Below are 15595 nucleotides of genomic sequence, written 5' to 3' on the forward strand. Positions count from 1 at the left end.
TGATAGACATCTAGGTCACTTCCATGTTCTAGCTATTGTAGATAGTGCTGAAATGAACATGTATCTTTTTCAATTTTGGTTCTTCAGTGTATATGCCTAGGAGTGGTATTTCTGGGTCATATGGTAGTTTTATTCCTAGTTTTTTTAAGGAATCTCCATACCATCTTCCATAGTGGCTGTATCAGTTTACATTCCCACCAACAGTGCGAGAGGGTTCCCTTTTCTCCACACCCTTTCCAGCATTTATTGTTTGTAGACTTTTTGATGAGGGCCATTCTGGCCAGTGTGAGGTGATATCTCATTGCAGTTTTGATTTGCATTTCTCTAATAATGAGCTATGTTGAGCATCTTTTCATGTGTTGTTAGCCATCTGCATGTCTTCTTTGGAGAAATGTCTATTTAGGTCTTTTTCCCACTTTTTGAGTAGGTTGTTTGTTTTTCTGATATTGAGTTATATGAGCTATTTGTATACTTTGGAAAGTAATATTTTGTCAGTTGTTTGATTTGCTATTATTTTCTCCTCTTCTGAGGGTTGTCTTTTCACCTGGTTTCTAGTTTTCTTTGCTGTGCAAAAGCGTTTGAGTTTAATTCAGTCCCACTTGTTCAGTTCAGTTCAGTTCAGTCACTTAGTCGTGTCCAACTCTTTGCGACCCCATGAACTGCAGCATGCCAGGCTTCCCTGTCAATCACCAACTCCTGGACCTTTCTCAAACTCATGTCCATTGAGTTGGTGATGCCATCCAACCATCTCATCCTCTGTCATCCCCTTCTCCTCCCGCCTTCAATCTTTCCCAGCATTGGGGTCTTTTCAGTTGAGTCGGTTCTTTGCATCGGATGACTAAAGTATTGGAGTTTCAGCTTCAGCATCTGTCCTTCCAATGAATATTCAGAAATGATTTCCTTTAGGAAGGGCTGGTTGGATCTCCTTGCAGTCCAAGGGACTCTCAAGAGTCTTCTCCAACACCACAGTTCAAAAGCATCAATTCTTTGGTGCTCAGCTTTCTTCACAGTCCAACTCTCACATCCATACATGACCACTGGAAAAACCATAGCCTTGACCAGATGGACCTTTGTTGGCTTGTTTGCTTTTGTTTTTATTTCCATTACTCTAGGAGGTGGCTCATAGAGCATCTTGCTTTGATTTATGTCATCGAGCCTTCTGCCTGTGTCTTTCTCTAAGAGTTTTATAGTTTATGCACATACATTTAGGTCTTTAATCCATTTTGAGCTTATCTTTGTGTATGGTGTTAGGAAGTGTTCTAATTTCATTCTCTTAAATGTAGCTGTCCAGTTTTTCCAGCACCACTTATTGAAGAGGCTAACTTTGCCCCATTGTATATTGCCTCCTTTGTCAAAAATAAGGTACCCATAGGTGCATGGGTTTATTTGGGGGTTCTCTATTTGTGCCATTGATCTATATTTCTGTCTTTGTGCCAGTACCATACTGTCTTGATGACTGTAGCTTTGTAGTATAATCTGAAGTCAGGAAGGTTTATTCCTCCAGTTCTATGCTTCTTTCTCAAGATTACTTTGGCTACTTGGGGTCTTTTGTATTGTCACATGAAATGTGAAACTTTTTGTTCTACTTCTGTGAAAAATGCCATTGGTAATTTGATAGGGATCTCATTGAATCTGTAGATTGCATTTGATAGCATAGTCATTTTCACAATATTGATTCTTCCTACCCAGAAACATGGAATATCTCTCCGTTTATGTCATCTTTGATTTCTTTCATCAGTGTCTTATAATTTTCTATGTACCATTCTCTCATCTCCTTAGGTAAATTTGTTACTAGATATTGGGTTCTTTTTGTTGCAGTGGTGAATGAGATGGTTTTCTTAATTTCTCTTTCTGATTTTTCATTGTTAGTATATAGGAATGCAAGTGATTTCTGTGTATTGATTTTGTATCCTGTGACTTTGCTAGATTCACTGATTAGCTCTAGTAATTTTCTGATAGTATCTTTAGGGTTTTCTATGTATAGTAGCATGTATCTGAAAACAGTGAGAGCTTTACTTCTTCTTTTCAGATCTGGATTCCTTTTATTTCTTTTTCTTCTCTGATTGCCATCACTAGGACTTCCAAAACTATGTTGAATGATAGTGGTGAGAGTTGACACCTTTGTCTTGTTCCTGATCTTAGGGGGACTATTGAGAATAATGTTTGCTGTGGGCTTATCATATATGGCCTTTACTATGTTGAGGTAGGTTCCCTCTGTGCCCATTTTTTGAAGAATTTCAATCATAAATGGGTGATGAATTTTGTCAAAGGGTTTTTCTGCATCTATTGAGATTATCATATGGTTTTTATCTTCCAATTTGTTAATATGGTGTGTCACATTGATTGATTTGCATGTATTGAAGAATCCTTGCACCCCTGGAATAAACCCAACTTGATCATGGTGTATGAACTTTTTAATGTGTTGTTGAATTCTGTTTGCTAGAATTTTGTTGAGGATTTTTGCATCTATGTTCATCAGTGATATTGGCCTATAGTTTTTTTTTTTTTGTGTTGTCTTTGTCTGGTTTTGGTATCAGGGTGATGGTGGCCTCATAGAATGAGTTTGGAAGTGTTCCTTCCTCTGCAATTTTTTGAAAGCGTTTCAGAAGGCTAGGTATTAGCTCTTTCCTAAGTGTTGGATAGAATTCACCTGTGAAGCCATCTGGTCCTGGGCTTTTGTTTTTGGGGAGATTTTTTAATCACAATTTCGATTTCAGTGCTTGCAATTGGGTTGTTCATAATTTCTATTTCTTCCTGGTTTAGTCTTAGAAGATTGAGCTTTTCTAAAAATCTGTCCATTTCTTCCAGGTTATCCATTTTATTGTCATATAGTTGCTCATAATAGTCTCTTATAATGCTTTGTATTTCTGCATTGTCTGTTGTAACATCTCCTTTTTCATTTCTAAATTTGTTGGTTTTGATTCTTCTCTCTTTTTTTTTCTTGGTGAGTCTAGCTAAAAGTTTGTCAATTTTGTTTATCTTCTCAAAGAACCAGCTTTTAGTTTTATTAACCTTTAGTATTGTTTGTTTATTTCTTTTTCATTTAGTTCTGCTCTGTTTTTTATGATTTCTTTCCTTCTTCTAATTTTCGGCTTTTTTGTTGTTGTTCTTCTTCTTTTTCCAGTTGTTTTAGGTGTAAAGTTAAGTTGTCTATTTGATGTTTTTCTTGTTTCTTGAGTTGCTATAAACTTCCCTCTTAGAGGGCTTCCCTTGTGACTCAGCTGGTAAAGAATCTGCCCACAGTGCGGGAGACCTAGGTTCATCCCTGGGTTGGGAAGATTCCCTGGAGAAGGGAAAGACCACCCACTCCAGTATTCTGGCATGGAGAATTCCATGAACTGTATAGTCCATGGGGTTGCAAAGAGTCGGACATGACTGAGCAACTTTCACTTTCACTTCCCTCCTAGAAGTGCTTCTGCTGCATCCCATAGGTTTTGAGTTGTTGTGTTTTCATTGTCATTTGCTTTTAGGAATTTTTTAATTTCCCCTTTGATTTCTTCAGTAACCTGTTATTTAGAAACATATTGTTTAATCTCCATGTGTGTGTGTTTTTTACAGTTTTTTTCTTGTAATTGATATCTAGTCTCTTAGTGTTGTGGTTCTGTATCTCTGGAGAACTAACATAGAGGGGTTGAAAATCTTTCTCTATAGAGGGCCTGATGGTAAATATTCTGGGCTCTGCAGGCTGTACTCTGCCTGTCACAAGTACCCAGCTCTCCACTGCAGCAGAGAGATAGCTGTGTCAATGAAGGAGTGTGTCTGTGTTCCAAAAAACTGTTACAGAAACAGGTGACTGGCTGTATTTGGATTAAGAACTGTAGTTTACTGACCCTTGGATTAAATGTAACTTGATAATTCATGCAGAATTCATAAATGAGGGTATATATATATATATATATATATTTTTTTTTTTTTTAATTGGTGTGTTTTTTTAAGGATGTTTACTTAAGCCAGGTTTGGAACAAGAAGCAGTTTGTCACTCTTTTGTATGTTAGGGGTTACTACTTTGGCTGACAGTCTGACTCTTCATCCTTGGTTTTACCTGTTTGATTTTTAGACAAGAATTTCTTAAGGATCAATACTATAACAAAAGTATCACACATCAGTTCTTAACTGATAGCTGACCAATCAGCCTTTTCTCTAACATCCTACTTGTTTCTTAGAGGAATGATTAATGAGGGAGGAAGTGGGTTAAACTGTAGAAACCATAGCCAGAAAGCACAACTGGATGCCCAGTCTACCAACCTTAAAGTTTCTTGATGGTTCCAGGTTCCAAGATGTAATTCTTAAAGGCTTTTATTTCACTCTTGCCAAAAGGAACATTCTTGCTAACACTGGTAATAATTTATCATTCCTACTCTCTCTCTCTGCCAATATACCACCAGTGCCAAGAAGGTACTTTAATTTTTTAGGCTCTTTCAACAAGGCAGAGTTCTTGTTTCCTCGTTTGTATTGCAGTTAATCAGGGAGGAGTTTTAAGTCCTGCAGGTAGACTGGAAAATTAGAAATCTCCAAAGCGAGGTATTATCACTGTAGGCTAAGAAACCAGAAAGAAATTAGGCTAATCCAAGATAAAATTAGGCAGATACACTTCTGAAATGAAAATTAAAATCATGTCCCACAGTGTGACTATCCTGTGTATTTAGGTGGCCCCCAGATGTGGGCAGGGGAGGTATTTTAGTGTAAAAACAGTGGTGCTCGTATTGCCAACTGTAAACCACATCTAATTCTCTGGAATGATTATAAGATGTAGGCATTTTTTTAAAAGTCATTGTTTTTATTCATTATGTTGAACAGATGGCGTCACACCCAAAATAGGTCTTGTCCCTTTAAAGTGAAGGTCTCATGTGGACTGACTGCCGTATCAGCAATAGGATTTTTGTGTCTCCTCATCACCCTCAGTAAGGATGAGTTCCACCATCTTTGTTTCTGCTACCAAGTTTCTGGAATGACATATCTGTATTAAAGGCAAGATATGAAATCTAAGTTATTTTTCACCTTTTTTTTTCACTTGGTAAAGTCTATTTGCAGTCAGAATTTTGCATGAATGTCTTTCAGAGGTTTGTACAAATATAACTTGTTTCTTTGTAGTTTTTCTTCATTTGTGGTCCCTTTTCCTATGTGATATCTTTTACAGTTAGTATTCACAAAATTAACTGTCATGCCTTATAATTGCTGGTATATTTGGAGGGCTTACTGTGCCAGGCTGTGTTAAGTACTTTACACTTACTACCTCTTTTAATTCCACAGCAGCTCTAGTAATGCTGCATTTGTTACTACTACACTCACTTCGTGATGGAATGTCTATTAAATAGGATCACCGAGTAAACTAGCAGGTGGCAGAGATGGAGTGGGGCTTTGCCTGTCTTTATCCGGAGTCTTTGCTCTTTAGTTCTGTTATGCTTAATAAGGTTCTTTTTCATTTTGACACATCAACCTATTAAAAAATAAGATACTAAGGAAGAGTCAAAATTAAGAGGCAAAGACCTTATAAATGTATAAAACCTTTCTGTCTTCTTTTAAAGTTGCTTGAAGCCCAGCTGAAACCAGTGTCTTCTTCAAGATTTTCCTTTTTTAAGGGATCAGGAACCACTTGGTCTTCTGTCCCTCCTTTGTGTGATGAGGTATTGTCTTCACTTCTAGGGATGTAAGCTAGCAGGCATTACAGATAGATTGCTTTTGGTTTTGCAGAGTACCAGTTGAGTTTCTATGGTGTGCTAAGATGACAGGTAAAAGAAGTAACTCTGTTCTTGAAATTTTCAAGTCCACAGAAGAAAGAATTGTTTCTCATAGGTCTGCATTGGGATTCCACTTTTACATAATTCAAATATGTTTACTTCTGTTTGTCAATGTTTTTGTTCAGCAAACATTTATGAGACAGATGCTCTGTGCTAGTTGTTTTGCTTCAAAGAGGAACTAATTTTAATAAGAGCCAGCAGAGCCCAAAGTCATAATATTTTTGTCACATGCAGAAAACTTTAAAATTGAAAAAAAAATTCTGATAGAAATAACTAATGTGCTGCTCATTGTGACTTGTAGTAAAGCTCATCTGCCTCCATTTTCTTTTAATAAAAATATAAATAGCTATGTTCATTTACCTCAAAAACTGGTTATTAAAAATTATAGTAAAGATGTTTATAAAAGATTCAAAATTTCTATACATGTGCAGTTGGAGAATAAGTATCACTCTAATTTTTAAACAGACCAAACTGAAATTCTGTGATGTAATTAAGTAATACTGGATAAAACTCAATATTCACATTAAAATCCAATATTATTTTTGGAAGATCTGTCATAAATATGATCAGTATTGCTATTTAATTCTCATGTTGATATAAATAATTAAAATACATTTAACTTAATATCTATTTTTTCCAAAATTGAGCCTGTATTTTCCATATGTTGTCTTTATATATTAATATATGTGTATTGGAAACATGAGTAAATAACCTTAAATGGTTATTTATGAACAAAATAGAAAATAACATTCTATTCTATGTGGTTTTATCCTAAGAAAGGGATATTGAAACTGACAGTTCCTCCCCTAAGTTGAAAATTACAAGACTGGGACTTTCCTGGTGGTCCAGTGGTTAAGACTCCAGGCTCCCAGTGCCAGGGGGAGGGGGGTAGGGGGGAAGGGGTTGGGGGGTGGGCTTGGGTTTGATCCCTGGTCATGCCGCTTGGTGCAGCCAAAAAGAAAAAAATTACAGGCTAAACCATTGACCTCGTAATGAGGTAAACATGGTTGCAAGAACATCAATGTCCTCAATATAATAAAGCACAACCAAGTGTGGTCCATATATCTGTTAGTGAGATAGGTCAGTTTCAAAGTTTTGGCACTGCTGTTTGAAGAAAGTGCTAGTCATTCAGTCGTGTCTGACTCTTTGTGACCCCATGGATTGTAGCCTATCAGGCTCCTTTGTCCATGGGATTCTCCAGGCAAGAATACTGGAGTGGGTGACCATTTCCTTCTCCAGAGGATCTTCCCAAACCAGGGATTGAACCCAGGTCTCCTGCATTGCAGACAGATTGTTTATTTTTACTAGTATTTATTAAGTCATTTGAAAGTAGTTATACACAACTTTATTTAGAACATATGTAACAAATATGGGATTACTTCACAGAGTGTATTAAAGGTTCTCAAAAAGTAAAAGAGAAGAGATAGGAAAAACCAATCATTTTATTTTTTTAGTAAAAACTATTTTTTAAAATTCACTAGTGATCAGGGAAGTGAATACTAAAACAGTGATTTTTATTTTGGTCAAAATGTTGACAAAAATTAAAGGCATTTTACATTCATAGGAAATTTGATAGGTTCAGAATTTTTGTGGGAATATAACTGATACAACCTTTTTGGACTTCCACATTTTACTCTATAAATGTTACCGGAATTATTTACCATAAACATGCATCCACGAGTAACTTATTTAACTGAAAAAAAAAATCTGTGAATTTTGAAGTACATTAAAGAAAAGCAAGCTGGGAAGGACAGAAATAGCTTTTCAGAAGATATCTTTGAATGCATATCCAGCGAATATATTAACAGTCCGGGACAAAAAACTTATTACCTCATACTGATCATACTTTTTCTTTTTTTTTTTTTAATGTCATTTTGTTTCACTGTTTCAGTTCTGACAACTAGAGTCATGGGTTAGCAAATACATTTTCTTTAAAGCACCAGAACCTCTGGAATGGGCATTAAGGGTCATTCATACATAAATGTACAAATGGATTCAAATTGCTTTTGCATTTCCTTTGATTAGCTGCAGGGGTAGAAATTTTGATCTGAGGAAGACCTGTAGTCAATTTTAGAGCGTTTTGAAGAAGGGGAAGTCAGGGCCCAGAGAGAAACGCATGACGGGAGTGGTGGGGTCAGACAGAAAAGACAGCTCTGTCCTTCCTCTGCCCTACATCAGCCACTTTAGGGGTTCTGTGAGAAAGTGTCCTCTGACTCCCTCTCGCCTCTGATGGGCAAGCACACTTGTGTTACAGGCCATTTGTAAGTCAAAGATCATCTCATTCTGCCTGTCCTATCTTGGGGATGAGGAATGTTAGCAGAAATTGAAAGATCAGGAAATATTTAAAGGAGCCACAGCAAGATTGGTGAGAAATCTGGAAATCATCTATTCCTGGGGCTAAAAAAGAACATATGAAGATCTGCCTTTTAGATTTTCTGTTTATAGCTACAGATTGGAAGCCTGGATATCATAGGTAGGATCCACAGGAAGCTCATTTCGGCACACCCTGATCTTACAGTCGTTCTTAAATCAGTCCAGTAAGAGAATGGGCTGCTCTCCAATACTGTGGTTCCCAACGGCTCTAGACATGACTGAACTGTAGCCCTCCTGGGAAGGAGGTTGGTCTGATCAGGTAATCTTAAAAATCTCTCACAGCATTACCCTCTGATCCCAATGTTCCTAATGCAGATGAAATTATACTGCAGGACAAAGGCTGAAAATCCTGTCTGCCTTTTAATGCAAAAATGCATTAGGAAACAAAGTCAAATCTTGACTTGCTACTATAGAGATAAGGCAGAACATCCCGAAGACTAGTACAAATGGAGGGAGATCACTTGGGAAACAAAGCAAGCAGACAATACAGAAGACTTAGAAAACATATGGTTGCTAAGAGGAAGGATAAGAGGAAGGGATGGTTAGGGAGTTTGGAATGGACATTTACACACTGCGATTTTTTCAATGGATAAACAGCTACTGTTCCCTACAGGGAACAGAGCACAGGGAACTCTGCTCAATGTTATATGGTAGCCTGGATGGGAGGGGAGTTTGGGGCAGAATGATAGTGATTGATGGTTTATCGCTAAGTCATGTCCAGCTCTTGCACCTCAGGGACTGTAGCCTCCCAGGCTCCTCTGTCCTCTGTCTATGGGATTTCTCAGGCAGGAATACTGGAGTAGGTTGCCATTTCCTTCTCCAGTTGGGAGAGGATGGGTACTTGTATTTGTGTGGGTCCTTTCATTGTCCACCCGAAACTATCACAACGTTGTTAGTCGGCTATACTCCAATATAAAATAAAAAGTTTAAATGACAAAAACAAAAACCAAAAAAGAAAGAAAGAAAACAGCTAGGGTTACTGAGTCGGGTCTCTCGTCCCAGCTGGTTTGAGCCCGGTGGTCCCAGTCCTCATCTACCTGCCACCTTGCAGCATTCACAGCAGCCCCTCCGAGACGGCAGTTTCTTGGGCTCCTCATTGTACGGTAGGAAGCAGTTAGCCATCGGGCATAAGAATTTGTACTTTCAGAAATCCAGCAGGAGAAGTCTGTGTAGTGGACATGATGTTGTTTTTTTTTTTTTCCCCTTCTGGAGAGCTAACTCAGTGGTTGCCAACTTACAAAGAGCAATCAGGGTCTCTGGGAGTGTGATGAGCTAGCGAACCTTTATTTGAACTCTGTAGTTGAAAGGAAACCTGAGAAACCAGTCAATAAAGGAGGAAGACTCACCAGGGTCACACTTGACGGGGTTTCTTTCAATCCAAGGCTGGGATGCCCAGCAGAGCCTGGCTGAAGGCCCAGCCTCCCCTCCCCACCTCTCCCACAATACTCACCTCTCCTCTAAATAGTCTAACAAATATTTAAAGAACGTTGGCTTGGAAAGAGCTAAATTATTAACCTACTCAAGATCTTCTGTCTCTTTCAGGCCCTGTGTTTGCTATAAGCTTCATATAACATATTGCCTCTCTTTTCTCTATTTCCGTAGTGTCCATGGAAAACATTGGAGAACAAGGTAAGATATATCATTGCTTTCGATCTGAAATTTTAAAGACAGTTTGAGAAAATAAATAGCACTCATTTAGATTTGATTGGAGTTAATAAATGATACTTTGAGAATGTTGGAGTCAAGACGGGGTAAAAAGACATCTCAGGCTGAATTCTCCGAGACGCTTGGCAGAGACCTCTAGCCTGAACGGCAGTCATTGTGCCAAAGACTTTGTGGCTTCCAGATAGAGGAATATCAACAATCTCCTGTTTCCACACAGAGTATGACCCCGTACTTGAGTCACCTACATAATTCATGAAAAAGATCATTGGCTCTATTGCTTGATCATCTCACACTGATTTTAGGTGCCTTATTAGATAATTGGATGTTTTAATGATTCTGTAACAGAAATATCATCTTCTTTTCAAAAGCGGAAATTGCTGTTAAGGTTTAAAAATACCAAACATGCTATATTTTAAATTCACATCTTTTTTTCTACACAATTAAGTTATATGTTAAAGTATTGTCCAATATACTGGGTACCAAATTAATACTTTAGATTTGCATAGGATTTCAAGACCAAAACACAACACGAAGTGTGTCAGTGTGCATTATCTAAGAAGAATATTCAGAAATTCTGATCAATAAGAAACTTAAACTCCTCTTGGAGGAATTCTGTCTTTGTTCAGATGATCTCTGGTTAAAACTGTGATTGCTGAAATAGGGCCACTATATTTGACTCAGGCTGAGCAAAATAAGCAAACAAAGCAAAATAAGCAAACAACTTATTTTGCTTTTGCTATTCCATGTTAGTAAAGCAAAGTTATTAAAGCCAGGATGTTTTAACATTTGTTTAACACTGTGTTTATAGCTTAAATTTGCAGGCGTAACTTCCTTATTTTTATAATTTAAGAGAGTCCCTGTAGCCATTTTGCCAGTAGATGGGACTGTCTACAGATGGGAGGGTTCTAATCATGGGATAGTAACTAAATAATTAAATTATTTGGTTATTTTAGAACAAGCACACGTTTTGTGAATACCATGATTTTAGAGTGTATTTGCATACTACAGTGATCATTTTATTTCTCTCATTTTAGTTGTGTGCCTGATTGCTTATCATCTACTTTTTGCAATGTTTGTCTGGTCATATTGGAAAACTATCTTTACGTTACCAATGAATCCGTCAAAAGAAGTAAGTTAAAATATTAGTATAGTTATCTCCTAAAGATGGAAATCTGAAATATTGCTGTCTGAAGAATGAGTTTTATGTCTTTTTTTAATATTGCAAATCTATTGAGCCTAGTGTTTTTTTTATATGAATATGTTAAGTAGTTGAATTTTTACTTGGTAAATATTATTTTTCCACTGTGTGAGTATTATATTTACAATATTGAATATGTTATATGTTCCACTTCTACTTTGGAGTCAGACACAAGGATGGATGGATGGTAGATAGGTGGATAGATACAAAGATAGAGCTGAAGGTAGACATGTTTCTATTATAATTGTCATATTAGTGGTTCATTAGTTGGCTGTCAGCTACCAGAAACAACAACAATAAAATAACAACTTACCTAATCTTTCCCACTTTGAAAGTCTGTAGCTACTGCACAGCTGCTGGGCACCCAGGCTCCTATCCTGTTACTCTGACATATATAGCCTCTATTCCCAGCTTTACTTCTTGACCTGAAATAGCTGCTTCAGTTCCAGCCATCATGTCTACATTCCAAGCAGCAGACCAAAGAAAGTAGAAAAGAGGAATGGAAGTTAATGTCTTTTTCTTAAGGACACTTTCTAAAAGTTGCTGATGCCATTTCAGCTTATATTTAGGATTCAGCTAGTTATATGGCCACATTTGGTTGCACAGAAGACTGGAATTTGGTCTTTATTCTCAGTGGCCATGTTAACCATGGGGCTTCCTTGATAGCTCAGTTGGTAAAGAATCCACCTGCAATGCAGGAGACCCCAGTTGATTCCTGGGTCAGAAAGATCCGCTGGAGAAGGGATAGGCTACCCACTCCAGTATTCTTGGGCTTCACTTGTGGCTCAGCTCGTAAAGAATCTGCCTGCAATGCAGGAGACCTGGGTTTGATCCCTGGGTTGGGAAGATCCCCTGGAGAAAGGAAAGGCTACCCACTCTGGTATTCTGGCCTGGAGAATTTCATGGACTGTATAGTCCATGGCGTTGCAAAGAATCAGACATGACTGAGCAACTTTCACTTCGCATTAACCATGTTACAAGGACAGAGTAGATACTGAGGAACAACTAACATTCTCAGCTCAGAAGGTTTTAAATAAAATTATTTGTTCAAATATGCATTTTGAAAAGATTATTCTGGCTAACTTTTTGTTTCTGGTTTCTTAATCCTGATTAAGTGTCCTTGAGGCAAAGGGCTATATTTTACTCATTTTTGTATCCTTGACACTTAGCCTAGTACATGGATGTTGAATAGAAATAAACCTTGCTCCAATAATAATAGTATGGTTTTAGTAGGCTAACCTGAAAAAAAAAGAAAGAAAGAGGTCTAAGCATCACTGTGAATTATTTCCTGAAGTAATCTGTTTGAAATGCAGCTGTGGTTAGAAAGGCCAGTAAATACGCTGTGTGAACTGAGAAAGGATATTAAAAACAAAACCACAGATATCTGCATAGCATTCATAGCAGGCTTGGTCTAGAGTGCCAAGAGGTAGTCTTTTCCCTTCTTTTCTCACTTTGTCCCCCTACCTCTTTTCCTCCCTCCTACCATATTTTTTCCCTTCCAATCATCTTTCTTGCCTTCATCGTGGCCTGAATTGTAGGTTTGAAGGAGAATTCTGACTTTTATCATAGATCATCTCATCCACTCTGGTGGTTTGCTTATAACCTCTGAGTTGACAATTTCCACATCTGTTTCTAGCCTGACCTCTCCCATGAATTTCAGACTTCTGTATCTCCCTGCCAAACTTAAGTCCTTGATCATTGCACCGACACTGCAGACAGAACATCGGACTGACGTCACCACCCTCTCCTTCCCCAGACCGTGACTCAGCTGTTTGCTGCGCGTGTTCATGCCACTGCCAACCACTCCATCATTCGAGCCCGAAGCTTGGCACCCTCACCCTTCCCCCAGCACGCACATTCTGGAAATGTGTCACTTGCTCATTTTTCTGTTTCAGCTCCAGCCCCTTTCCTTTTACTTTCCATCATTGCCCTAATTCGGAAGCTCCGTCATCCCTCTCGTCTGACACATCACAGTCTTCCCTGTGGCGTCACCCCTGCCAGTCTTGCCCACGCTCCAGGATTCCGAGGATCCTGCAGAAATCCATCCTTCACTCTGAAGCTGAGGCTTGACTCTTTCACTTTGCTGCTTCTGGCTGCTCACCCCACAGGGAAAAGGCTGGACTCCCTGGGTTGGCAACGATGTCCAGATTTTGGACTTCTTGCTTTATACTCCAGTAACTCTTAATTGTACGTCATTTCCTGTTAGCCATGCCATTATTTTCTTTCCAGAATTTTCTTACCTCCTTTCTCGTCGAAATAATTGTTTTTTTACACATAGTGGCAGCTCCTTCTTGGTCTCCGTTGCGGGTTCCTCATTATCTCCTGCTAGCTTGTGGCAGAGCTAACATTCAAAACAAAGTCTTTTTGATCTTCACAGCTGCGCTCTTGTCCTATACCACACTCTAGCAAAAGGAATAGACACCATATTTGGGGAGAAGGGTGCACAGGACATCAGTTGGAGCATAGAGAAAAAAGATAGCAAAATCTCTATTCATATTTTATTTTTAATGTTTCCTCTTTTTTAAAAATTTCATATATAAGGTACATAATATACTAGCTAATAATAAATATGTATGACTAAATATGCATATATTAGCAGTACAACCTCCAATTATTCTTTTATTGATAGGGTTACATGATCAAAAGAGTTTGGAGACCATTGTCATAAAATAAAGAGTCCTTGTTTGCTGGTTAATAATCTTATTCCACTAATAAAATGCAAGATCTTGGGCCAGGCTTTTAACTGATCAGCAGCCAGAGAACCCTCACTTATAAAATGATGCTCCTGGACTTCAGCTGCCCGTAAGATACTGTTAACTGCAAAAAACCTTTGGAAATGAGATTTTAAATGTAGGAGAAGAGAAAATAGAAGAAAATAATGTAAATATCTTCTAATCACTATTGAGAGAATATAAGTTTTCAATTCATAAGATTTTCTCCCAATATAAAAATAATATAACCATATTGAATAATATTTTGAACATGAAGAGTAGGCAGGAAAAAAAAAAAAAGCCCACCACACTAATTCAGCCAGTTTATAGTCTGAATTTCTTTCTAGTTATTTTTCCTAGTTGTATTTAGAGGACACATACTCTATTTTTTTCATGTAATAGTTCTTCATTGGTTTATTTTTAAGTACAATTACCATTTTTAATAACAACATGATATTCTCACTGAAACTTTGGAGTTTTAGGCTGATCCCAACTTTTCATATTATAGTGTTGTTAACATGTTTGTTCATAGAGCTTTACTCATATTTTGGATTATTTTCCTTAATATAAGTTATCAGAGGTAGAATTACTAGACAAAGGAAATTTAAGTCACTTGCCAAATTGTTTCCCAAAAGGATTGTAGCAATTTCCAAAGCTAGCAGTTTCATCAGAGCCTTGGCACACCATGTGCTGTTCTTAAGAAAAGTTTCCAATTTAATAGGAAAAATGTTTTATGTTTTAATTTGGACACTTTAGGTACTGATGAGGTAATATGTTTCTTTTTTTCTTAAGTCAAAAACAACTAGCAAAAAAGGAAATACAATTCTCTGAGTTTTCTGTGTGTTATTAGATTTTGCCTTTTTCTTAGTTTGTACATCCTTTTGAAATCGTACTCTCCTTTTATCTGAAAACTGTATTTGATTCCAAATGTTGATTTCTGATATTGTTCTCCAGTAAAAGGAAGAAGAACTGCTTAGAGAGATGGCTGATTCTAGAACTAGGGCAGGAGATTTTGAAGATGAGCCAGAAGCATCTTATCATGCCTAAAAATAAAGAAGTACTCTGTAAAATAAAACATATCAATGGTGATATGTCAGAGGGCCATAGGATCCAGTTGAAAATGTCCCAGTGACCAAAACTGGAGCATTTTGAGCAGGAAAATAAATAAAACAGTGTTCAGTTACAACTGGGTGGCTCAGCAGTGAAGAATCTGCCTGCTATGCAGGAAATGCTGGAGACACCGGTTTGATCCCTGGGTCGGGAAGATCCCCTGGAAAATGGCACGGGCAACCCACTCCAGTATTCTTGCCTGGAAAACCACATGGACAGAGGAGCCTGGCGGACTACTGTCCAAAGGGTCACAAAGAGTCAGACACGACTGAAGCAACTAAACACACACACACACACACACAACTCAAAGTATAAAATAAATATCCTTGCATTTCTCACTATACAGAAATGATTGAATGAATAAATAAGTGGAAAAAAGAAATTTCTTTTACAGAAGAATTCCCAATAATTTGTGTAGATACTCTGTCCTCAACGGCTTCCAAGGTGGCTCAGTCTGTAAAGAATCCTCCTGCAATGCAGGAGACCTGGGTTTGATCCCTGGGTCAGGAAGATCCCCTGGATAAGGAAAGGGCAACCCACTCCAGTATTCTTGCCTGGAGAATCCCACGGACAGGGGAGCCTGGTGGGCTACAGTCCATGAAGTCGAAAGAGTCAGACATGACTTAGCAACTAAACCATCACCACCTGCCTTCAATGATGCATGCACGCAGGCTACGTTGCTTCAGTCGTGTCTGACACTTTGCAACCCTATGGACCATAGCCCTCAAGGAGGGGAGGAATAAATCCCTGCTTTGTAAAATGTGGGCTGCCTGTAGTAACTTCCTTCCAAAGAGTACAGG

The 15595-nt window shown here is 38.0% G+C and overlaps 1 protein-coding gene across 1 annotated transcript in view; it reads left to right on the forward strand.

Annotated features, from left to right (window-relative positions):
- The window catches only part of ZDHHC2 (zinc finger DHHC-type palmitoyltransferase 2), a 65361-nt gene that overhangs the window by 20962 nt on the left and 28804 nt on the right, over positions 1–15595 (forward strand). Inside the window, exons 2-3 of the mRNA XM_070459977.1 lie at positions 9714–9740; positions 10811–10905. Coding sequence (XP_070316078.1) covers positions 9714–9740; positions 10811–10905 — 122 coding nt within the window. The remainder of the gene's footprint in view (positions 1–9713; positions 9741–10810; positions 10906–15595) is intronic.

The sequence above is a fragment of the Odocoileus virginianus genome, chromosome 32, assembly GCF_023699985.2.
Source record: "Odocoileus virginianus isolate 20LAN1187 ecotype Illinois chromosome 32, Ovbor_1.2, whole genome shotgun sequence".
NCBI classification, from domain to species: domain Eukaryota; kingdom Metazoa; phylum Chordata; class Mammalia; order Artiodactyla; family Cervidae; genus Odocoileus; species Odocoileus virginianus.